The sequence below is a fragment of the Leptodactylus fuscus genome, chromosome 5 (genome assembly GCF_031893055.1).
Source record: "Leptodactylus fuscus isolate aLepFus1 chromosome 5, aLepFus1.hap2, whole genome shotgun sequence".
In the NCBI taxonomy this organism is placed as follows: Eukaryota; Metazoa; Chordata; class Amphibia; order Anura; family Leptodactylidae; genus Leptodactylus; species Leptodactylus fuscus.
The window spans coordinates 139,760,570-139,785,107 of NC_134269.1; the positions used below are offsets into that span (position 1 = coordinate 139,760,570).

Genomic DNA, 24,538 nt, shown 5'->3' on the forward strand with positions numbered 1-24,538 from the left:
TTCTTTCAATTCATGGACTCTGAAGTTGTCACTTACAAGGGTCCTGTGGCTGTCACATACTATTGCTAACAGTTGGAGATGGAATATTCTACACATTTCGGGTTCATTCATTCATTCATTCACATGTTCTATCTAGTTCTGAGAATTGCTGTAGCTTTTCTATTTCTTACAACCTGATATGGTTATAGGATAACTGTATGTTTCATCATGTTTCTGTGTCCATTCTGAATATAGTGATAATACCATAGTGTGTTGTGCAGGGTCTGCTGTTGTTTGGACAATACAGAAGTACTCCATATATTTACAGTATTATGTAATTTAGAATTTCCTATTACTGACTTGCAGATTAAGGTGAGTTGTACTCTGGAAAGTTTCTCCACTTGGGCATAGCTGTATAGATTACCTAAATGGAACACAGTTATACATCCCTCATTGGTCTTCTCTGTTTTCGGCTTGTGAACATTAGATCATACTGTCCTTGTTGAACATCTATAAATAGTTCTTTCTTTCTCTTATTGCATTGGCTTTGAGATGCATCAGCAGCCTTGGGAATTTCGCTGTATTGTCTGTAATTAAATAGCCAATATCGAATGCTAAAAGCTTACAAATAAGAAAACCAAAACCGAGTAAGCCTTGGATGTGCAATGCTCAGATGCTGCTGGCTATGTTTTAATATTAAATGTTTAAAGTTGGAGGTACCTATAGAAAACCAAGTGAGCCGTGAACCTGAACACACAGTCTCTGGGTACAAATATATGTTTTAGGAGAGTTTTTCTTGTAACTATGATTACATTTGCATTTAGCGATACATTTTTTTCTTCTTCCAGTGTGAAAAATTCAAACTATTGCCTACCTTCATATGCTGCCTACAAGAACTATGAGTACTCTGAGCCAGGAAGACACAATGAGCAACCAGGACTTTGTGGCTTAAGTAACCTGGGGAACACTTGTTTTATGAATTCTGCAATTCAGGTAAAATATTCTTCATTTGATCATGTTGTCTGCCAATAGTGGTAAGGTTAGAAATACCTTGAACGTTAGGATTGCTGACCTATCCACTGTTTGTGAATAGGGATGCTAAATGTAATAAGGTGAAGGAAAGGGACAATAGTGTCTCAGATGTTCACCATGGTTTAGCTGTTTCACCTATTCAGTAGGCTAAAATATACACAAGGAATTGACATGCTCCAATTTTTTAAATTCCATATCACACGTCAACTTTCACATGTAAAACAAAAATTAACAATTATGTACATGAGTACAAAAATCTCATTGACTTAAATGCTGTTGTATCATGCAGTGTACTTTCCTGAAAATCCATGCGCTATCTGCAGTGTGTGAATGTAGGACGATATCAGGGAATCAATAGAGGCTGGAATTCATGGAAGCTAAGCATGGTCTTCTATATGTTAGGGTGCATGCACACTACGTAACGCCGGGCGTGTATGAGAGCCGTACACGCCGGCGTTACAGCAGGGCTGCCGAACACTTCCCATTCACTTCAATGGGAGCGCTCGTAAACGCCGCTGTTACGAGCGCTCCCATTGAAGTGAATGGGAAGTGTTCGGCAGTCTGCTGTAATGCCGGCGTGTACGGCTCTCATACACGCCCGGCGTTACTCAGTGTGCATGCACCCTTACACTGTAATGTCAAGAACAAGCTCTGTAGAGTTAGACTATATAATACTGATGTATGTGTGCATGGACTTCAGTTATCTAAAAGTACATGGAACTGTGAATGTTTGGAATACACTTGACTTAGAGTTACATTTATAAATCATAATTCCTTTATATTGTTGGGTCAGGACCTTCCTCTGCGAGCCAGAATGAAGAGCTACTCTTTAGCTGCAACTATAACTGTGACAGACCCAACCTTTCCATATATTACATGGACTCCTTATTATTCAGATGGGATATATGATTTTCTACATCTTCCCCATCAGTAAAATCTGATCGCAAGGGTTAGACAAGTCAGACCTGCGGCAGCTATTTGCCATTTTTGCTTCCTTTTGAAGTGAGTCTTTCGGGTCCAAAAGGCCTCCCAAACTATTAATGGCCTTGTGACCACAAGACAAAGCATGTTTATACAGATCACCCTGAAAGTGCACCACAGTGGGTGCAATTTGCCAGAGTTGCCCACAGACCCCCATGATGCAGGCAGAGCATAACTATGTCAATCATAATTAAATGGGCAATGATTTCAGAGGAGATCATTGCAGTTGTCTGTAGGCATCGGGCCCTCCTGCAGTTCACTTGCAGACACATTTACATATGCGTGCAAAAGAGGGGTATCTCTGCGTTGCTTCATCAGTTTGTGACCACAAAGGTATGCTTCTATTATTTAATATTAAAGGCCGATACACTGAATTATTACTGATTTATATAAAACTGGACAATGTTTATTTATATCATTATACTTCTTCTTTTTCCAGTGTTTGAGCAATACTCCACCACTAACTGAGTACTTCCTTAATGATAAGTATCAAGATGAGTTGAACCTGGATAACCCTTTAGGCATGAGAGGAGAAATTGCCAAGTCTTACGCAGAACTCATCAAACAAATGTGGTCAGGGAAATACAGCTATGTAACTCCCAGAGCATTTAAGGTTTGTTTTTTCTAATATACCATTTATAAATGGCTATTGAGATAATGTTCATCATCCTTTGGATTTTCTATAATCCAAATAATTCTACTGTATGTAATTTTTCATTATAGTCTGGGTTGCAAGCTTTCTACCAGTTTTCTTAGATGGACAAATGCATTTGGTCAATTTTGAATGTACCACGGCTGAATATTTTTGTATCTGCCCTATCCCGCAACCCCAAACAGCTATTCACTACCTTCTTCGTCCTCCTGTGCCTCCTCCAATGTCACTTTTCTCAGCTGATGACTTTGCCTTTTATTTTAAAAGCAAAATTGAGACGATCAGAGACTCTCACTCTACACCACCGACATCCATTCTACCCAACTGCTCGGTGCTCTTTATCTTTAACCTGTTTCTCCACCACCACTGATGAAAAGCTCTCCAATCTAATGTCTAAATCCCACATTACCTCCTGTGTGCTTGACCTGATTAAGTCACATCTCATCTCCAGACTCACTGAAGTTATTACTCCGGCCCTAATCCATCTCTTCAACCTATTCCTAACCAATGAATTTGTCCCTTCCACCTTCAAACATGCCACCGTCACACCTATACTTAAGGAACCATCCTCTCCAGCCAACTATCACCCTATCTCACAGCTCCCGTACACCTCAAAACTGCTTGAGCAACACGTTCACTCTGAACTCTCCTCCTATCTCTCATCCAATGTCCTCTTTGACAGACTACAGTCAGGCTTCGGGCCCTGTCACTCTACAGAAACTGCCCTAACCAAAGTCACTAATGATCGTCTAACTGCCAAAGCCAAGCATCACTACTCTTTCGTCCTCCTCCTCGACCTCTCCTCTGCTTTTGACACAGTCGACCACTCCCTCTTGTTAGAAACGCTCTCATCTCTTGGTATCTCAGACCTGGTCATTTTCTGCATCTCCTCATACCTCACCAACCGCACATTCACCATTTCCCACTTGCATACTACCTCTTCGCCACACCATCTTTCTGTAGGTGTCCCCCAAGGCTCCATCCTAGGACCCCTCCTACACCCTTGGCCAACATAGAATCTCATGGTTTTCAATACCATTGCTATGTTGACAACACTCACATATACCTCTCTGGACCAGACATTACCTCTCTTTTGTCCAGAGTTCCAAAGTGTCTAGCAGCTGTAGCCTCCTTTCTCTCCTTCAGTTTTCTCAGTCAACATAGAGAAAACGGAGTTCATCATCTTTGCCCCACCTCGTACAGCCCCTCTACCTGACCCATCTATCATAGTTAATGGAACCACACTTACCCCTGTCCCATGGGTCCATTGCCTTGGGATAACCTTGGACTCTGACCTATCCTTCAAGCTCTACATTCAAACCATCAACACCTCCTGCCACCTCCAACTCAAGAAGATCCATCGAATCTGCTCCTTCCTCACCCCTGAAACTACAAAGGTGCTAGTTCATTCCCTCATAATCTCCTGCTTAGATTAATGCAATGTCCTTCTCCATGGCCTCCCTACGAATGCTCTCGCCTCTCCCCTCCAGTCCACCTTAAACTGTGCTGCTCTCTTAACCACTTCAGTACCGGGCCAATTTGTGGTCCAGGACCAGACACATTTTAGGTTTATTTTGTATGTGCGGTTTTGAGGGCTGTAACATTTTTCCCGTATGTCTCAGTCAACTAATTTTTGCGTCTTTTTTCGGGGACACATAGGGCTTTATTTTTATGTTATCTTTATTTTCGAATGTGTGTTAATTTTTTTTATATCTGGGAAAATATAAACAAAATAGGAGGGAAATTGTGTCTGGTTTTCAATTTTTTATTTTTTTTTAAATTTAATAACACAAAGTGTCACTGAAAAACTTTATAATATAGTTTTTCCTCTCCGTTACGGTAATTTTTATTTTGTATGGTGTCGTCGGGGGTGGGGCTGTAACCTTTAATAACGGCGTTTTATTAGCGTATTATTTATTTTTTATTTTATTTACATTTTTTTAAAACTTTTTTATTATATTTTTATTTTATTTTTCAGATTGTGTCCCCATAAGGTGATAAGAGACCTTTGGGGACATCTGATCACTTATTTTTTTGTACTGGAGGCTGATTTCTCCTATAACTGGGGCTGCTACATTTAACCTCAGATACAGGAGGAATACAGCCTCCTGCATGCTGTATACACAGCTTACTGAGCTGATCTGAGTCCTGTAGGACCCAGCAGCTCTTGTAAGACTCTGCTCCCCACGGATCATGTCCCCGCCGGGTCAGAGGGCAGCTGAATTATGGCTGCGTCCATAGCCGTGTATACAGCACTCATTGAGCGTTGTATACACAGCAATTGAGAAGGCAGGGGAGGTAATAAATCTGCGCTGTCTTCTCTCTGGGAGCTCCGGCTGAAGTTACAGCCGGCTCCTAGTGAAAGCAGCTACACGATCTCCGTGCAGCTGCTGTGTTCTGATGGACGTACAGGTACGTCCTGTCAGAACTAGGCAACCACTTCCCGGACGTATATAGTCTATGGGCGGTCCGGAAGTGGTTAATGCACCATTCTTCATTTGCCGCTCCCCGCTGCCTATGCCTTCACTGGCTACCCATTGCCCAGTGAATAGAGTTTGTTACTAACGCTGACATACAAATGGCTGATCTCCCGCTACATGCCCACACGTAACCTGCGATCCTCCAAAGACCTCCTACTCCGCTCTGCTCTCATCCGCTCTTTGCAGAGCTCCAAGATTCCTCCCTTCATCCCCCATACTCTGGAAACTTATTACCAAGACACACAAGACTGACTTTCGCAGGCTTCAAGAAGGCCCTGAAGACTCCCCTATTCAGGAAGGCCTAAAACCTCCAATAACACGATCACCACACCACCATCTGTACAGTCTCTCCCCTCACCTTCTGTTTCTATCCCTCTTCCCTTGTGGACAGGGCCCTCTATCCCACTGTGCCAGTTGGTCACTATTTAGTATTGTACTTGTTTTGTATATTTTGTGTGCCATATGTAAACCCAGCACTATTGAATTAATGATGCTATATAAACAATAATAATATTGTTAGTCCATGCCCTAGTGTTACACTATACTGTATGAACTGCTTACAGTAGTCTGTTAATCGGTGTGAAGAGCAAACACACATTGGGGAAATGTACCAACTCGTATATGCCAGTTTTCTGGGTGTTAATCTGGCACATCATTGGCACACGGCCCCTAAGCCCAATAAATCTGCTATAACTTGAGCTTTAAAACTGCCAAAAGTTTTACAAGAAATCAATACTACTTCCCAACTGGTGTAAATTTCAGGTCTGGTGCTTTGTAAGTGCACCTGAATTATAAGAGGCTAGGGGGTCTCCCACTGGCTATGGACTTCATACAGAATACCAGCCCTGATGAATTCCCAGCATAGTTTTTGTCTTTATAATTTAGTCATACAAATTCTGTCTTGTATCCTCCAGCACATTTGCCCACCAATTTTTACAGCTGAGTCTGTAGATATCCCATAAATGCTGGGTTTGCAAAAAATCTGGTACCCTGCAGGCCACGGCCGTGTTCAATCCATCCAATCTATTAGAGACGTTGCTAGAAAACGCTTGCTTTATGTGGGTGAGCATTATCCTGTTGCAAAAATGCCAGTTATAAGCTCTGCCATGAGAGGCAACATGTGTGGACGTAGGATGTCCTGCACATATCACTGAGATGTTAGTATGTATCCCTTGTATTACTACTAAGCATGAACAACTGTAATACACCATGGTACCAAGATCACACACCAGTAATTAGAGCAGTGCATTGATCACAACTAATAATGTCCCCCAGTGGCCCCCTGACAACTAGTAATGTCCCCCGGTGAACCTTGCCTATCCTCTGTCAGCAGAGCTCTGTGATCCTCCTCTTCTGCAGATCGATACCACAGGTCTTCAGCAGGCAGCATTAGCTGATGCCTGACTGATCTAGCAGAAAGCTAAAACCTTCCTGCTGCATCCTTCTATTCAACTATATTGGCTTAGGATGGCAATGTGGGTAAAAGGAGGCATGCAGCCATTTCCCCACTGGATTGTTGTCACCCCTGGGAGGTCTCCATGGCATCACTCGGTGCCGCAGCGCCCTGGTTGTGAATTGCTGGTATATGAAGTTCTCCGGGCTCTGTGTGTACCCACTGTTTTAGTGGGTCCATCTCTCCATTTTTTGGGTCTCCAGCCAGCTCTATTGTGAATTTAGCATAACCTTAAAAGGATTATCCACTTTCTAATACTGATGACTTACTCTTGAGGATATGAGAGTCTGACACCAGAGACCCCACACAGATCAGCTCCAATGTTTACATGCCAGGATCCATGCTAATCACTCGTATGAAATAGACTTCAACGAGGCCGTGCTGCAGAACCCAAAGCCAATGCCGTGCCACAGGTTCAGTGATCATCACTGCTTCTGGCATGTACACATTACCAGTAGTTGTGCTGTCCTAGGGCATATGAACTTCAGGGGTCCTGGGTGAAGGGCCCTCACAGATCTGATAATAATGACCTATCCTAAGCATAGGTCATCAATATTAAAAAGTAGATAACCCCTTTAAAGCTGAAAGACTATACTCAGAAATAATCCTTGTCTATCTTACAGACTCAGGTAGGCCGATTTGCACCTCAGTTTTCTGGTTACCAACAGCAGGATTGCCAAGAACTACTGGCTTTCTTATTAGATGGCTTGCATGAAGATTTAAATCGAATTCGAAAGAAGCCTTACATCCAACTCAAGGATGCAGATGGGAGACCAGACAAGGTATACTTTTTATCTTTTTATAGATTCCATTACAAATCCCTACGACATCAAGTTTAGGCTCCATTCAGGTCACGTTTGTACATCCATTTAGCACATTCGCAAAAAGATGGCAATCTGTTTACAGAAAATGGACAAACTTTTTTTTTTTTTTTTTTTTTTTTTTTTAACATGAATGTTTCAGTAAGCAGATAGTCATTTGTTTGCTTCAGTTTGTGAGGTTTTCTTTTTCCATCTATTAAACTTCTAAACAGATGTTAAAAAGTAATCTGAATGGAGCCTTAGTTTATCAAACGTATCTTAATAATTCAAGCAAACAATTGTACAGGATCTCCATCATGCACCAGTGCAGAAGGCAATATAATCTTTCTCTTCTTTTTAATGGTGTGCTGGTACCAGGTGCAGCACTAAGCATACACCACTATCCATGTAAGTGTGGCGCAAGACTGCTGCATTAGAGGAACAGATCAGGATGTGATAAATGTATAATATGACACAGGGCGCATAATTCTTCTTGTACAACAGCTTGTTAGAACAACAGGAGTCTAAGAAATATTAAACTTAAGGCTAGGTTCACATCAGTGTTCAAGTGTCTCCCCCCTCCCCTTCCCAAACAGAAACCTAATCTGCTATAAAAAGCTGTTTCCCGTGGACCCCATAGACTATAATAGGTCCGTTTAGTTTCCATTTGGTTTCTGACCAAAACGGAGAGAAAACCACAGTGTGCAGCACTTTTCTGTCCGCATGCGGAGAGGGAGCGGAATCCCAATACGGAGTACAAGCGCTGTTGTGAACTCAACGTAATTCCTTTATTGTGAGAATAGTACTGAGATCCGTATGTGGAAATAGAAGCCGCTTATTGATAGAACGCGTACCTTTTATTACTGAACAGTTGTTATAGAGCAGCCATGTGCTTTCACTTGTCCCAAAGCTCCGGGCAGGTCTGTTGTACACATGGTGGTTTAACCGCTCTAACTTTTTAAATGTCAGACTGCCAAAATAATTCTTAGATTTTTGAGTTTTATTTTTATTTACTAAAAACAAATTTGAGAAACTAAAATCCACACCAAAAACACTGAATAGGCAGACTCGAAAATAGAACTTGTATTATTGTCATTAAACATAGGACTGCTATCTAATATGTAAATAAAATGGTTCTTGTTCTCGCATTTAATCAATCAGCATGTGAGTATTCAGATAGCAGAGATAACATGCAGACTTCATATACAATAGTGATAATCTTCTCACATCCAAATCCCGGAACCGTGGTGAATACCAGGGTGGAACTAACTAGGATAATTATACTATCAAAGAAGTATTCCTGAAATATTCTGATAAAGCCCAGTACTGGCTAAATAAATGATCAACCAAAACTAGTTAGGCCTTATTTACAGAGTGAAAAACAGCTTTGTGATGGACGTTTTAGAAACAATAACCAAATAAGTGTATGTACATGTCTTTTATTTAGCAGATGGGCAAAAAAACGTTATGTTGAGTATGGTGTGGGTGGTGGTAGAATAGCAAGGCTGGCACAAAAACATAACTTGTGACTATTTTGCCACACATCTGGTGTATCGTGAATAATGAATTACCGTAGGTTGTGTATTACAATGACCAACACAAAATAAGGAACCCATTGAGTACTTTATTCTTGACATTTACTGATTGACACTAAATATAGAACCATAAATTGACATGTTAGAACGTACACTATAAGCTTGTAACATATGTATAGACTTGTTCCTACATATGGATAGCATATAAACATTACAAAACTTTACTCTTACACTACATGCTTTTGCATTGCAGGTAGTTGCTGAAGAAGCTTGGGAGAATCATATAAAAAGAAATGACTCCATTATAGTTGATATATTTCATGGTTTATTTAAATCCACCTTAGTTTGTCCTGAATGTGCTAAAATTTCTGTGACATTTGATCCCTTTTGTTACTTAACACTTCCACTTCCGATGAAAAAAGAACGCACACTGGAAGTATATCTTGTTAGACTGGATCCCCTTGCCAAACCTATGCAGGTAAGATATGAGATGCAGTTCTTTTAACCCTTTCAGGACCAAGCGTCATTGATGCTCCAATGCCCAGGCAAAATTTAGCACTTTGGTATGCATTGCTTTACGCTAGGTTCACACCTGCGTTCGGGTCTCCGTTCTTTGGTTTCCGTCTTCTGCATGCAAGAAGACGGAAACCACAGGCCGTGAGCAGCGGTCAGCGTTTTATGTTCTCCGCCGCTAAACCGTTCTTTTTTTAAACCGGACAGAGTACTTCATGTCCGGATTTAAAAAAACGGTTTTGCGGCGGAGAGCATAAAACGCTCACCGCCGCTCACAGCCAGACAGCTTTCAAACCCATTCAAATGAATGAGTGAGAAAGAGTCCTGCAGGTTTCCGTCTCCTGCCTCTGTTTTGTGCAGGAAACGGAAACCTGCAGAACGGAGACCGGGCGCAGATGTGAACGAGCCCTTACACATCTATATCTTTTTAATGGCTTTGCATATCCCAACTATTTTTACCATGTTTTTTTCAGGGCACATAAGGCTTGAGATAACTAGCCTTATTTGATAAATAAGTTAAATATTTTTTTTTCGCTAGAAATAGAAGAATGGTATAAAATATGAAAAAAAAATGTAAATTTAGCTTCCTTCACATAAAAACAAAATCGTTTTTTACATATAGTATTGCACATAAACATATTAAGATTTGCTTTCCTAGTTCTTCTGATCACAGGGACTACACACTTAATAGTTTTCAACAAAAAATTGGCTTATTTTCTGGACCCCTGGTCCACGGGTAAATTACCAAGTAGTTTAGTATAGTAGGGGGCTGTAAACTGCTTGTGTTCTCTCTAGCTAGGCTTCCTACTGAGACTGCGTAAACATCCAAGAGCTAGTGATGGTGAGGGCTGGCAGGGGAGCAGGTCCTGTTAAGCACAATTTGAATAAAAGCAGCTTCACTGTCATTATGATCACTGAAAAGGGTGATAAAAGTCCTAAAAGCTTCCCTTATCATGGTGTAACTCCTGGACAGTAACTTCAACATGGAGATACCAGCACTTAACACTTGTAGAGGTGCCGTTATAGATCACAGGTGTTTGACTTTAACGTGACTGCAGCACCCGGTAACAGATAAGGTGATGTAAAAAGGCAGACTTCTAGGGGTTAATCGCAATAGTTCCATGTACACACCCTCATGGTGATGCTTTCAGTTGTTTTGTTTGTTTTTTTTATCTTTAATGATTTTTCAGAGATTTGCACTTTCACATTTAATAGTATTTTTATTTCGATCAGTGTGAAAAAAAAAAATGCTATTCTTGTAGTTTAGAGCTGGATCTGCTGATTTTCATAGCCTGTCAGAAGTGGTGAAGTGTCAGTAGATGTCACTAAACTATAAATATGTCCATACACAGCAGATGCTTTTTGTTCCTACCATACTGTATTGAAATTAAAGCTAGGGAGCAGTAGGGCTAGTTCACACGGAGTTCCGCATGTACACATTAAGTCGCAGCTGCCGCGACAGGATGCCGGTGAAGTGCACTGGCATCCCATCGCGACATTCCGTGATAGATTAGGCCCAAATTAATGGGCTGGAGCCTCGCGTCGTGGCTGATTTTAGCTGCGGAATCCGCGGCTAGTGGAAAAAAGAAGCGAGTGGCTCCCTTTGAAGTCAATGAGAGCCATTTTTGGCAGCAGATTTGGAGGCGGATTCCGCGTCAATATCCACTGCCAACTTGCCACGTGTGAAGTAGTGAATGGTGATCTATGTTTTTTTTCAAATGACACTTGGTAGAAAATTATGTGGATGACCTATTAGAAATCAAAGATAAACCCTTAACATATCCACTGTGATTGACATTATTATTATTAATTATTGAAAACCTCAGGTGCTAAATGAATTTCAGACAAAGCTCTTTCTATAGAGCCTTTGGTGGTGGTGCTTTATTTCTGTGGTGAAAATCCTTGTGTCATGCACTGCACTAGACCTAACACAATGGGGAGAGTTTATGAAGACTGGCGTTCTCTCAGCTGGCACATGATGTACCTGAATTATGCGGCCTCTTAATATTTCCCCAAAAATGAACCACATTTTGCCCATATACACCACAAAACAGGTGTAGATGAGTTAGTAAATTCCATTATTCTAGCAGTGTCCTGCACATGTCCATATGTAAATTCCCCCTGGTGTATACATTTTACTTGGAGTGTTCCTTTAAGGGATTTATTATAAATAAAAAATCTTTACATTTGTTCATTTCATGTTCTCCTTTAGTACAAAGTAATCGTTCCAAAGATTGGAAATATTATGGACCTTTGCACAGCCCTTTCTTCACTATCTGATATTCCACCAGAGAAGGTATGTATTTTAAAGATCTAACTCCTGGTGCATTTTTATACTCTAATGAATCTGACTATACATTTTTACTTCTGCTTTTCAGATGGTGGTCACAGATATTTACAATCATAGATTTCACAGAATATTTGCTATGGATGAAAACTTGAGTAGCATTATGGAGCGTGATGATATTTATGTGTAAGTTTATAAGTATGCTGTGTGTATTCATATTAGGTTTGGTTATAAACGCGTTTGAAGTTTCGTTTGGACCAAACATGTTTTGGTCTTTACCCCCTGGTACTCCACTTACTATATTCTGGGGTCTGATCAATCAAAAAACAGTGTAACTTCCCTATCCTGGGCTACAGCGTCACTCACTCTCCTCCAGTCTACTGACTGACGTCAGAAACCCAGGTCCCGTGACGCATGAATGCAGCCATCACAGCACTACATGACCCATGTGACAACTGAGACCCAATATTGGCCTCAGCAGTCCCAGATGTCAGCCAGGAGACGCACAAACAGCAGGGAGTTGCTCCAGAGCCTAGGAGAGGTAAATAAAACTGTTTTTTAGGTTTGATTACATTCCCTGGGCCTCCGGTCATTATACTCTGGGATCTGAAGAGAGCAATTCCAATCCGGCTGAGTTCAGTTCGAACAAAACAACCAGGCCAATCTCGCTAGACACATCTTGCAAAGTTCAATCAAAACATACTCGTACGGTAAAAGGGGTATGGTTTGATAGGGGCATGACCTAAATAATCACCATCAATGGTAATTGAGGTAAAATACCTGAATAATTGTAATCTTTATTCAGATCGTATTTGCCCATCCCTGACAACAATACAGATCTTGTATAAGATCTAGTTGTACTGATCCAGCAGACTGAAAATACATCATGTTTAGAGATGAGCGAACACTAAAATGTTCGAGGTTCGAAATTCGATTCGAACAGCCGCTCACTGTTCGAGTGTTCGAATGGGTTTCGAACCCCATTATAGTCTATGGGGAACATAAACTCGTTAAGGGGGAAACCCAAATTCGTGTCTGGAGGGTCACCAAGTCCACTATGACACCCCAGGAAATGATACCAACACCCTGGAATGACACTGGGACAGCAGGGGAAGCATGTCTGGGGGCATAAAAGTCACTTTATTTCATGGAAATCCCTGTCAGTTTGCGATTTTCGCAAGCTAACTTTTCCCCATAGAAATGCATTGGCCAGTGCTGATTGGCCAGAGTACGGAACTCGACCAATCAGCGCTGGCTCTGCTGGAGGAGGCGGAGTCTAAGATAGCTCCACACCAGTCTCCATTCAGGTCCGACCTTAGACTCCGCCTCCTCCGGCAGAGCCAGCGCTGATTGGCCGAAGGCTGGCCAATGCATTCCTATGCGAATGCAGACTTAGCAGTGCTGAGTCAGTTTTGCTCAACTACACATCTGATGCACACTCGGCACTGCTACATCAGATGTAGCAATCTGATGTAGCAGAGCCGAGGGTGCACTAGAACCCCTGTGCAAACTCAGTTCACGCTAATAGAATGCATTGGCCAGCGCTGATTGGCCAATGCATTCTATTAGCCCGATGAAGTAGAGCTTAATGTGTGTGCTAAGCACACACATTCAGCACTGCTTCATCAAGCCAATACAATGCATTAGCCAGTGCTGATTGGCCAGAGTACGGAATTCGGCCAATCAGCGCTGGCCAATGCATTCTATTAGCCCGATGAAGTAGAGCTGAATGTGTGTGCTAAGCACACACATTCAGCACTGCTTCATCAAGCCAATACAATGCATTAGCCAGTGCTGATTGGCCAGAGTACGGAATTCGGCCAATCAGCGCTGGCTCTGCTGGAGGAGGCGGAGTCTAAGGTCGCTCCACACCAGTCTCCATTCAGGTCCGACCTTAGACTCCGCCTCCTCCGGCAGAGCCAGCGCTGATTGGCCGAAGGCTGGCCAATGCATTCCTATGCGAATGCAGACTTAGCAGTGCTGAGTCAGTTTTGCTCAACTACACATCTGATGCACACTCGGCACTGCTACATCAGATGTAGCAATCTGATGTAGCAGAGCCGAGGGTGCACTAGAACCCCTGTGCAAACTCAGTTCACGCTAATAGAATGCATTGGCCAGCGCTGATTGGCCAATGCATTCTATTAGCCCGATGAAGTAGAGCTGAATGTGTGTGCTAAGCACACACATTCAGCACTGCTTCATCAAGCCAATACAATGCATTAGCCAGTGCTGATTGGCCAGAGTACGGAATTCGGCCAATCAGCGCTGGCCAATGCATTCTATTAGCCCGATGAAGTAGAGCTGAATGTGTGTGCTAAGCACACACATTCAGCACTGCTTCATCAAGCCAATACAATGCATTAGCCAGTGCTGATTGGCCAGAGTACGGAATTCGGCCAATCAGCGCTGGCTCTGCTGGAGGAGGCGGAGTCTAAGGTCGCTCCACACCAGTCTCCATTCAGGTCCGACCTTAGACTCCGCCTCCTCCGGCAGAGCCAGCGCTGATTGGCCGAAGGCTGGCCAATGCATTCCTATGCGAATGCAGACTTAGCAGTGCTGAGTCAGTTTTGCTCAACTACACATCTGATGCACACTCGGCACTGCTACATCAGATGTAGCAATCTGATGTAGCAGAGCCGAGGGTGCACTAGAACCCCTGTGCAAACTCAGTTCACGCTAATAGAATGCATTGGCCAGCGCTGATTGGCCAATGCATTCTATTAGCCCGATGAAGTAGAGCTGAATGTGTGTGCTAAGCACACACATTCAGCACTGCTTCATCAAGCCAATACAATGCATTAGCCAGTGCTGATTGGCCAGAGTACGGAATTCGGCCAATCAGCGCTGGCCAATGCATTCTATTAGCCCGATGAAGTAGAGCTGAATGTGTGTGCTAAGCACACACATTCAGCTCTACTTCATCGGGCTAATAGAATGCATTGGCCAGCGCTGATTGGCCAGAGTACGGAACTCGACCAATCAGCGCTGGCTCTGCTGGAGGAGGCGGAGTCTAAGGTCGGACCTGAATGGAGACTGGTGTGGAGCGATCTTAGACTCCGCCTCCTCCAGCAGAGCCAGCGCTGATTGGCCGAATTCCGTACTCTGGCCAATCAGCACTGGCTAATGCATTGTATTGGCGTGATGAAGCAGTGCTGAATGTGTGTGCTTAGCACACACATTCAGCTCTACTTCATCGGGCTAATAGAATGCATTGGCCAGCGCTGATTGGCCGAATTCCGTACTCTGGCCAATCAGTGCTGGCCAATGCATTCTATTAGCTTGATGAAGCAGAGTGTGCACAAGGGTTCAAGCGCACCCTCGGCTCTGATGTAGGAGAGCCGAGGGTGCACTTGAACCCTTGTGCACCCTCAGCTCTGCTACATCAGAGCCGAGGGTGCGCTTGAACCCTTGTGCACACTCTGCTTCATCAAGCTAATAGAATGCATTGGCCAGCGCTGATTGGCCAATGTATTCTATTAGCCTGATGAAGTAGAGCTGAATGTGTGTGCTAAGCACACACATTCAGCTCTACTTCATCGGGCTAATAGAATGCATTGGCCAGCGCTGATTGGCCAGAGTACGGAACTCGACCAATCAGCGCTGGCTCTGCTGGAGGAGGCGGAGTCTAAGATCGCTCCACACCAGTCTCCATTCAGGTCCGACCTTAGACTCCGCCTCCTCCAGCAGAGCCAGCGCTGATTGGCCGAATTCCGTACTCTGGCCAATCAGCACTGGCTAATGCATTGTATTGGCTTGATGAAGCAGTGCTGAATGTGTGTGCTTAGCACACACATTCAGCTCTACTTCATCGGGCTAATAGAATGCATTGGCCAATCAGCGCTGGCCAATGCATTCTATTAGCGTGAACTGAGTTTGCACAGGGGTTCTAGTGCACCCTCGGCTCTGCTACATCAGATTGCTACATCTGATGTAGCAGTGCCGAGTGTGCATCAGATGTGTAGTTGAGCAAAACTGACTCAGCACTGCTAAGTATGCATTCGCATAGGAATGCATTGGCCAGCCTTCGGCCAATCAGCGCTGGCTCTGCCGGAGGAGGCGGAGTCTAAGGTCGGACCTGAATGGAGACTGGTGTGGAGCGACCTTAGACTCCGCCTCCTCCAGCAGAGCCAGCGCTGATTGGCCGAATTCCGTACTCTGGCCAATCAGCACTGGCTAATGCATTGTATTGGCTTGATGAAGCAGTGCTGAATGTGTGTGCTTAGCACACACATTCAGCTCTACTTCATCGGGCTAATAGAATGCATTGGCCAATCAGCGCTGGCCAATGCATTCTATTAGCGTGAACTGAGTTTGCACAGGGGTTCTAGTGCACCCTCGGCTCTGCTACATCAGATTGCTACATCTGATGTAGTAGTGCCGAGTGTGCATCAGATGTGTAGTTGAGCAAAACTGACTCAGCACTGCTAAGTCTCTGCATTCGCATAGGAATGCATTGGCCAGCCTTCGGCCAATCAGCGCTGGCTCTGCCGGAGGAGGCGGAGTCTAAGGTCGGACCTGAATGGAGACTGGTGTGGAGCGATCTTAGACTCCGCCTCCTCCAGCAGAGCCAGCGCTGATTGGTCGAGTTCCGTACTCTGGCCAATCAGCGCTGGCCAATGCATTCTATTAGCCCGATGAAGTAGAGCTGAATGTGTGTGCTTAGCACACACATTCAGCTCTACTTCATCAGGCTAATAGAATACATTGGCCAATCAGCGCTGGCCAATGCATTCTATTAGCTTGATGAAGCAGAGTGTGCACAAGGGTTCAAGCGCACCCTCGGCTCTGATGTAGCAGAGCTGAGGGTGCACAAGGGTTCAAGTGCACCCTCGGCTCTCCTACATCAGAGCCGAGGGTGCGCTTGAACCCTTGTGCAGCCTCGGCTCTGCTACATCAGAGCCGAGGGTGCGCTTGAACCCTTGTGCACACTCTGCTTCATCAAGCTAATAGAATGCATTGGCCAGCACTGATTGGCCAGAGTACGGAATTCGGCCAATCAGCGCTGGCCAATGCATCCCTATGGGAAAAAGTTTATCTCACAAAAATCACAATTACACACCCGATAGAGCCCCAAAAAGTTATTTTTAATAACATTCCCCCCTAAATAAAGGTTATCCCTAGCTATCCCTGCCTGTACAGCTATCCCTGTCTCATAGTCACAAAGTTCACATTCTCATATGACCCGGATTTGAAATCCACTATTCGTCTAAAATGGAGGTCACCTGATTTCGGCAGCCAATGACTTTTTCCAATTTTTTTCAATGCCCCCAGTGTCGTAGTTCCTGTCCCACCTCCCCTGCGCTGTTATTGGTGCAAAAAAGGCGCCAGGGAAGGTGGGAGGGGAATCGAATTTTGGCGCACTTTACCACGTGGTGTTCGATTCGATTCGAACATGGCGAACACCCTGATATCCGATCGAACATGTGTTCGATAGAACACTGTTCGCTCATCTCTAATCATGTTCTGTCTTTTCCTGGAATTGTAACATTTCTGACTATAAATACACACACTTAATAGGATAGGCCATCACATTTCATCAGTGCATTCCCTCTATTGTTTACCTAGGTGCAGCAGTGTACATATGATTGTGGCATGACTTGGGCTGTGGCTTGTCAATTATTGCTCAGTTTTATCTGAAGATTTCAGCCTTTGCCATGCAAAGATTAAAACATAGGGGATATCTGCAGGCCAGCCAGAGCAATGAACTGATGTTGGGTGTTTTACTTGTTACTTTTACACCGTGTGACCTTAGACTAACAGAGTTAAAAACAGGAATCAGTATTGTAAGCGAACAGCCAGTATTCACCTCACCCTTCAGCTGTAGTATTCCAACATGAAAGTGGAAGATCCTCTGTTGGTTCAAAGAGCTGAGAAAATCCGGCACTCAAGATAAAACCATTTCAGTCACTAATGCGTTTCAAGCTTGCATGCTATGACTAAGAGCCTGTGTACTTGAAACACATAATTGGCTGGAATGTTTTTATCTTCACTACTAAATACAGTGTTTTACCTTCTACTGCTTTTGAAGCACTAGATCTTCTTTGCATCTTTAGGTGAATGGAAATAATGATTTTTTTTTTCCTTACATTTTATTTTTCCCTCAATAATTCACTTTTTTCAGGAACTATAATAACAATAACACAAAAGATTGTGCATCTCCTTATTTACCTGCTACAATAGGCAAACAATTGCACCTCTATAATGCTATAACTAAACTGTCCCCTTCTCTGATTGATCCTTGAGTTAAACTTCCTTGACAGGCCCACATTGGGGACAGGGGGTACTTGCATGAATTACTTTCCCTTTTCCCCATATTTACAGTTTCACCTTTTTTGTCTCTTTATTAGGGGTTCTTTTGTTTTGTTTTTTTGCTCATTAGAGTGTGGCTGGTCATTGTAACATACTCTGTAGCCATGATGAATTGCATCCCCTCTATACTGCAACACTCCGGTTGATTACCCTATATACTTTCTGTTCTTAGATTTGAAACATCCATCAACAGGACAGAAGATACAGAGCAAGTTATAATTCCTATATATTTGCGAGAGAAGTTCCGTCACACCAGTTACAGCCATCACCATGGATCAACGTTGTTTGGCCAACCTTTTCTTTTAACCGTGCCTAGAAACATCACTGAAGATAAGCTGTATAACTTGCTTTTAGCAAGGATGTGGTAGGTGTTTGAAAGCTGGAACTTCAAATAAATTTCACCTTGTGTTTAAAGGGGTTACCCAACATAGGGCTGGGCTATTTTGCCAAAAATGGAAAATCTCAATATGGATATGGGTGGTATTTGTGTCTCTAGCCATCAGACACAACACCTGTCCTGTGGATAGGGATGTGTCCTCAAATGAATAACCCTTTTAAATGGTGCCATGTAGTAATGCTTCATCTTGCAGTTAACCATTTTAACCCCTTATTAGCACAGCCATTTTAAGTTTGTTTTTGGGGTGTTTTTTTCCTTGAGAGCTGAACTGGTGTGTTAAACTGTAATTCAGGTTTTTTGTTTTTTTTTTCTTCTTTGCCGCTAAGGCATAAATCACCGTATGGGATAAAATCATTTATATTTTTCTAGTTGAGAATTTAGTGACACAGGGATCCCTAAGGTGTTTTTATTTATTTTTATATGCGTAATAGCAAAGAGGGATGCTGATTTGACTTTAATTTTTTTTTTTCAGGCTCCCTCTAGGAGCTTGAAACAGTAATCATTAGATTACTTCTACCATAGACTGCAATATGACTGTGGTAAAATTCTTGTATAACTATTGGTGCCTGCTACAGGCAGGGCTCAATAGTTATATAATACAGAAGGCATAACAGCCTCCAGAAGGTTCCCTGTTGCCACCGCAAGATCTTAAAGTGTGGGAGCCATTTTGATATGTTGGTGGGGGGTGAGAAAGCAAATCTGACTCTGATCACAGACACCTAACCCCTCAGGTGCCAGAGATGTCTCTGATCATAACACTGGTGCCTGGTTTCTGCTGTGTGAAACGGCAGAGACCTCACAGTTATGGCACCCACTCAGCTCACAGCTCCTGACGCTGGTGCCATGTTTAAAGCCCGTCATCCACTGTAAAGTTGTGTTTAATGTTGGAAAAATTGAATTAGGCAATTCTGTTAAATATCAGAATCTACTAGGCAAATTAATTTGATTATTCGCCCAGCCCTGATCCAACATGTTTTCTATAATACTGCTTTTGAGGCGGTCATGAACATTTTTAAAAAAAAAAAAAAAAAACTTTCCTAAACTTTTCCGCCCTCTCCAGCTCTGGCAGGTCAGCCTTCACTGTTACAAGCATTTTGGTTGCATGTGCTGGATGACTGCTGAGGCCTAGGACTGGCTACAGGGGTGACCTAATACAAATGCTGACGGCATATTATGCTGCTGACGGCAACCAGGGGACCTGCCAGTGCTGGGGAGAGATGAGTAATTTTTTAATTTTTTTTTTTTTAAATGTTCATGGCCTGTTTAGCATCTCTACTAAAGATCTAAAGATGTATTGGATAACCCCATTAAGCATTTTCTTACAATCCAACTTGTTGTGCTGTTCTGTAGTTGGTCTATGTAAAAATGGCAGCCTACTACTTTCTGTGTGTGACTTCTCTTTTTCTTTTCTGCTTGGTGTAGCCGTTATGTAAAAATCACAAATGACAGTGAAGAAAATGATGGCCCTTTACACTGTAATAAAGAACATACAATAAATGGGAATGGCCCAAATGGTATCCATGAAGAGGGTTCCCCAAGTAAGTAGTGTAAAATAAAGGGAAAGATTTCACATAAAAAATAATGACTTAATTGGTCACCTAGGCTCTATTCACATGATGTTTATGACATACACCGGAAGAAGCCCCCGGTGTATAAGCGATCAGTATTGTGCCATTCACCCAACAGAGGCCAAAAGAGTGTCCTTTTGGCTTATATCAGGTTGGTATACAGATTTATAAGCCGATATGACAAACAGAGCTCTATATAAAGGATACTACTCCTAGCTTTCCATCCAAATTACGTATTAGGAGAGCCTCGTGTTCACACATTTGTCTGATATTTACATGATACAAAGTGATCAACATTAATTGCCTTTAATATATTTAGTAGCATTTTACCCTTAACCAGTGTAATTTAAACTAAAAAACAATACTGAATAGCCATTGTGATTTGTGGGGGAAAATAGATCTTGAGCGTGAACTGAACACAGTGCCAGCTTTTTCCTTTTAAAGGAGTTTTATAGTGTACTCAGTACAAAGTGGCATTTTATGGATAGTGTGATAAACTGTGACTGCTTTCTAAGGTGAAATGGAAACTGATGAACCTGATGATGAGTCTAGCCAGGATCAGGAGCTTCCTTCAGAGAATGAGAACAGTCAGTCCGAGGACTCTGTTGGTGGAGATAATGACTCGGAAAATGGATTGTGCGAAGAAACCTGCAAAGGACAATCAGTCACTGGGCAGAAAAAACGCTTGTTTACATTCCAATTTACTAATTTGGGCAACGCTGACATCAGTTACATCAAAGATGATACACGATATATCAGATTTGATGACAGACAACTCAGGCTAGATGGTAAGTTTGTTGCTATATAGTAAGCGTGTGATATGTGGTTACTAGTGATGAGCGAGTAGTATTCGATCGAATACCTCGCCGGATAGGAATGTGTGTAATCAGCCGAGCACCAAGGGGTTAAACGCTTCGAATATTCGATGCATTTAACCCCTTGGTGTTCGGCCAATTACATGCATCACTACTGGTTACTTTATTTGTAAAAACTGCACTACAACTATAGAATTAACTGTGTAAAAGAAAAGGCTCATAGTCTATAATGTTATCTTATAGAAAGCTCCTACCTTGCCTTGGACTGGGATCCCAAAATGAAGAAGAAGTACTTTGACGAAAATGCAGCAGAGGTAAGCATTTGTCCAGTATAGTACAGTACAGACAATTGTTGTGGTAGCTTCTTGCCCTCTAGAATATTTTACATCTAAACGTTAAATTGAAAATGGTTGATGTGGTCAAAAATGGTTTTCTAAGATTTTCTGTCCCCATCTATTGTATATTGCTCCTAAAATAGTACTGCAATATATGGGGTTATAACTGCAGAAATAGTGGAAGATATTCTTTTAAGAATTCCTCGTGGAGTTCTGCTGCATAGTCTAGTAGGTTAAAAACCACATTCCTTCAAGAATTGGACAGTAAATCCAATTTTACCAGTGTGACATCCAAATTGTTTCAATAGCTGCTAAGGTACATTCACACTGAGTGTTTGGTTTTTTTTTTGTTTGTTTGTTTAGGGGGTTTTTTTTGTTTGTTTTTTAACATCCCAAAAATCACTTCAAAAAGTATTCACACTAAAATGCCATTGTTTTCAACAACTATTTTAGTTTGAGGACTTTGTTTCTCGTCCTGATCACTGAAGGACCCGCGTAAGCGCTGGACTCTTAATAATACAGGTGCACTTCTGTATACCAAAATGGAAATCTACGCCACTAGTCAGGAACTGGCATAGATTTTCTATATAGCTTATGCCTGCCTTGGTCTTCACTGCTTTACTCACTTCTGTAAAAAGGGATGTGCAAGTCCAAGAAAGAGGGCTTACATTAGACTGGAACGCACCGGAACTCTGTTCCGGCATAATTTAAAAAATGTCACCGTTTCGGTATAAACTAAGAAATTGTCTGACCTGCAGTGTGGGACATAAAAAACAAGGTTACTTATCTCTTCTGGCTTCGGAAAGCTTCAGGCCTACTTGGTGACGACCCAGATGTGACATAGGCTGGAGTTTGTGTCCTTATGCATCGTGACACAAGCCCCTGCTCTCGTGACGTCCTCTACCTCATTGAAAATGGCTGATATCAGTGCGGAGTACGCCAGAGCCAGGGAGAGGAAAGTAGCAGTGGTTTTTTTGTGTTTGTATCTCCCCATGGGTCTCCGATTATTATACTCTGGGGTCTGAAAAGATAAAATATTTGTTCATAGGTGTCCACAATGAGGCATAATACTGTGGCAAGGGCCACTATGGTGCTTAAAATAGAGTTCAAAATTCTCAATTTAAGCTTATGGGGTAAAAGCAAAAAAAAATGTGCTCCCTTTACACCTTTTTGGAACTGAGCTTATCGTTTTATTCTCATTGTTTAGGACTTTCAGTAAGATTCCCAGGGATAGGGCAGTTACTTTTATGAGCAGTAATAATGTATATTTTAATATATGTTTAAATATATAATGTGTTTGTGTCTGCATAATTTCTCTTGATGCCTGCAAGGTAAAAAACAAAAAACAAAACAATCATTTTTATATTTTTCAGGACTTTGAAAAGCATGAAAGTGTTGATTTTACTCCCCAGAAAAAGTCCTTCATGAAATTAAAAGATTGCATTGAACTGTTTACCACAAAGGAAAAGTTAGGTGCTGAGGATCCGTGGTAAGTTTAATAAGTGTAGAAGTCTGTAAGGAAGACTAGTCATTTTAATTATCAAGCAAATTTTATTAATGTGCTGCAAATAAGACTACATAACCCCATGACCGGAAGAAAACAAAAAATAACTGAATAATGCTAAAAATGTTGCTTTCAAAAACCCATCTAGTGGAAAAAAAAAACTGCATGGGATTTGTAGGAATTTTCAAATTTGCAATATGGCCATTCTCTCCTAATGTGTGGGTTCCATATTGCACCTCAAGTTTCCTTCTGCCTATACATGGGAAGATAAGTCCGTCAAACTGGCCAATGTTGTTCAGCAATTAACAGAAAATGGCAGAGTTATAGGATATATTGCTCCAGAATTCTTATTTCATGGAGAATACAAGTGTTCACTAAAACAAACGGGCAAGCTCTGGAGAACTGACAGGTTACCTTGAAATACGATCATTGGCTGATCATCATCTTATGCATATGGCATGTTTAAGTGATACATTGTCTAATGCATCTTAAAGAGGACCTTTCACCAACTCCAGTTGTTAGTATCTGTTGAAAGGTGCTGCTCTGCTGATTCCAACACAGTTTTTTTTTTCTCTAGCCTCCCCATTCTTGAGTAACAAATTACTGTTAGTTTTGGTGCCTGATATGATATTTAGGCTCTGTACTGTCATGTGAGCAATGTCAGCAGGAGCAGACATAGTAGACCTCATGCCTCCGTTTCTGTCTGACACTGCCCTCCTAAGGCCTGGTTCACATCGGTATTTGGTATTCTGAACGTGGAGTCCCGCCTAAGAGAATAAAGAACGCATTTAAAAAGCGATTAGCTAAGAAACTACACGGACCCCATAGACTATAATGGGGGCCGGGTGTTTTCCACGCGGGGTCCGCACGAATCATATGGAGAGAAACGTGCTGCTTGCAGTTCTCTTCTCTCCGCAAGATTCATGGGGAAAACACACGGACCCCGTTATAGTCCATGAGGTCCGTGTGGTTTCCTTGCTAACCGCTTTTTAATGCGTTCAGGAGGTCCCCAAGCAGACTTCCCGAATGGAATACCGAACGCAGATGTGAACCGGGCCTAAGCCTAAACGGCATAACCGTGAAAGGCGATCCATTTTCATGTCAGCTTGGAGCCTATTGAAGGCTTACAGGTTTGTTCACAATGCACTTCTATTGCAGGCTGCTCGATGCTGCCTGTAATAAGCCAATATTTTGCAATGCATTGTATATGTGATCAGACCACCTCTGTTGCTCTTTTTATCACTGTGCTAATGAGCTGTTTGGAGCAACAAGGTTTCTGCTTACCTCTTTCAAGTAGTTATAATACCGCCATTGCTTCCAAGAGCTTATTTGCATATTGACAAAAACTACTAAATACCAATTTGCTGGGCTTGGTGGATATGCTGGATTCTAGCAACAGATTCCCTTTAAGGAGGATCTTTCATGTCCTCTAGGATGTGACCTATAATGCTATAAAAATAACAGTGCATTGAGCTCAGCGCACTGTCAGTTTTGCAGGTATGTTCTAGAGATATTAGTGCCATTAGATTTGGATACTGATTTCCTGACCCTGTCAATTGTGCTAGCCTCACAGTTTAGCCTTATTGCGGGGCGGCAAGAAATGTTCCCTAATGTTATTCTTCTATAGACTTGTACTGTAAAGGGTGTCGTTCTTTACTGCTCAGCCATGATACTGTGCCGGCCCTCTAACAGGACAGAGGTAGCAAAACTACCAGCACTGATATATCTGTAACCAAGAGAAAGAACAGACAATGTTGTCAACTTGGAGCAGCAGTATAGAATATATCAGACTCTAGGACATGAGATTTGTGGGTGGTAGCTTACACCTGCCGTACGTGTTGAAAGGGTAACTTGGCAGCAGCGCCTGTTGGGAGAGGCACCAGCCGTCTGTGCTC

General features: G+C 42.5%; 1 protein-coding gene across 4 annotated transcripts in view; it reads left to right on the forward strand.

Moving 5' to 3' along the window:
- Window positions 1-24,538, forward strand: part of USP15 (ubiquitin specific peptidase 15) — a 72,211-nt gene that overhangs the window by 32,763 nt on the left and 14,910 nt on the right. For all 4 annotated transcript variants that reach the window (XM_075274326.1, XM_075274328.1, XM_075274327.1 and 1 more), the window contains 11 exons: window positions 828-972; window positions 2,432-2,605; window positions 7,201-7,359; window positions 9,166-9,390; window positions 11,638-11,721; window positions 11,804-11,898; window positions 18,197-18,388; window positions 19,844-19,959; window positions 20,505-20,777; window positions 21,048-21,118; window positions 22,513-22,628. In XM_075274326.1, the coding sequence (XP_075130427.1) occupies window positions 828-972; window positions 2,432-2,605; window positions 7,201-7,359; window positions 9,166-9,390; window positions 11,638-11,721; window positions 11,804-11,898; window positions 18,197-18,388; window positions 19,844-19,959; window positions 20,505-20,777; window positions 21,048-21,118; window positions 22,513-22,628 (1,650 nt within the window). The remainder of the gene's footprint in view (window positions 1-827; window positions 973-2,431; window positions 2,606-7,200; window positions 7,360-9,165; window positions 9,391-11,637; window positions 11,722-11,803; window positions 11,899-18,196; window positions 18,389-19,843; window positions 19,960-20,504; window positions 20,778-21,047; window positions 21,119-22,512; window positions 22,629-24,538) is intronic.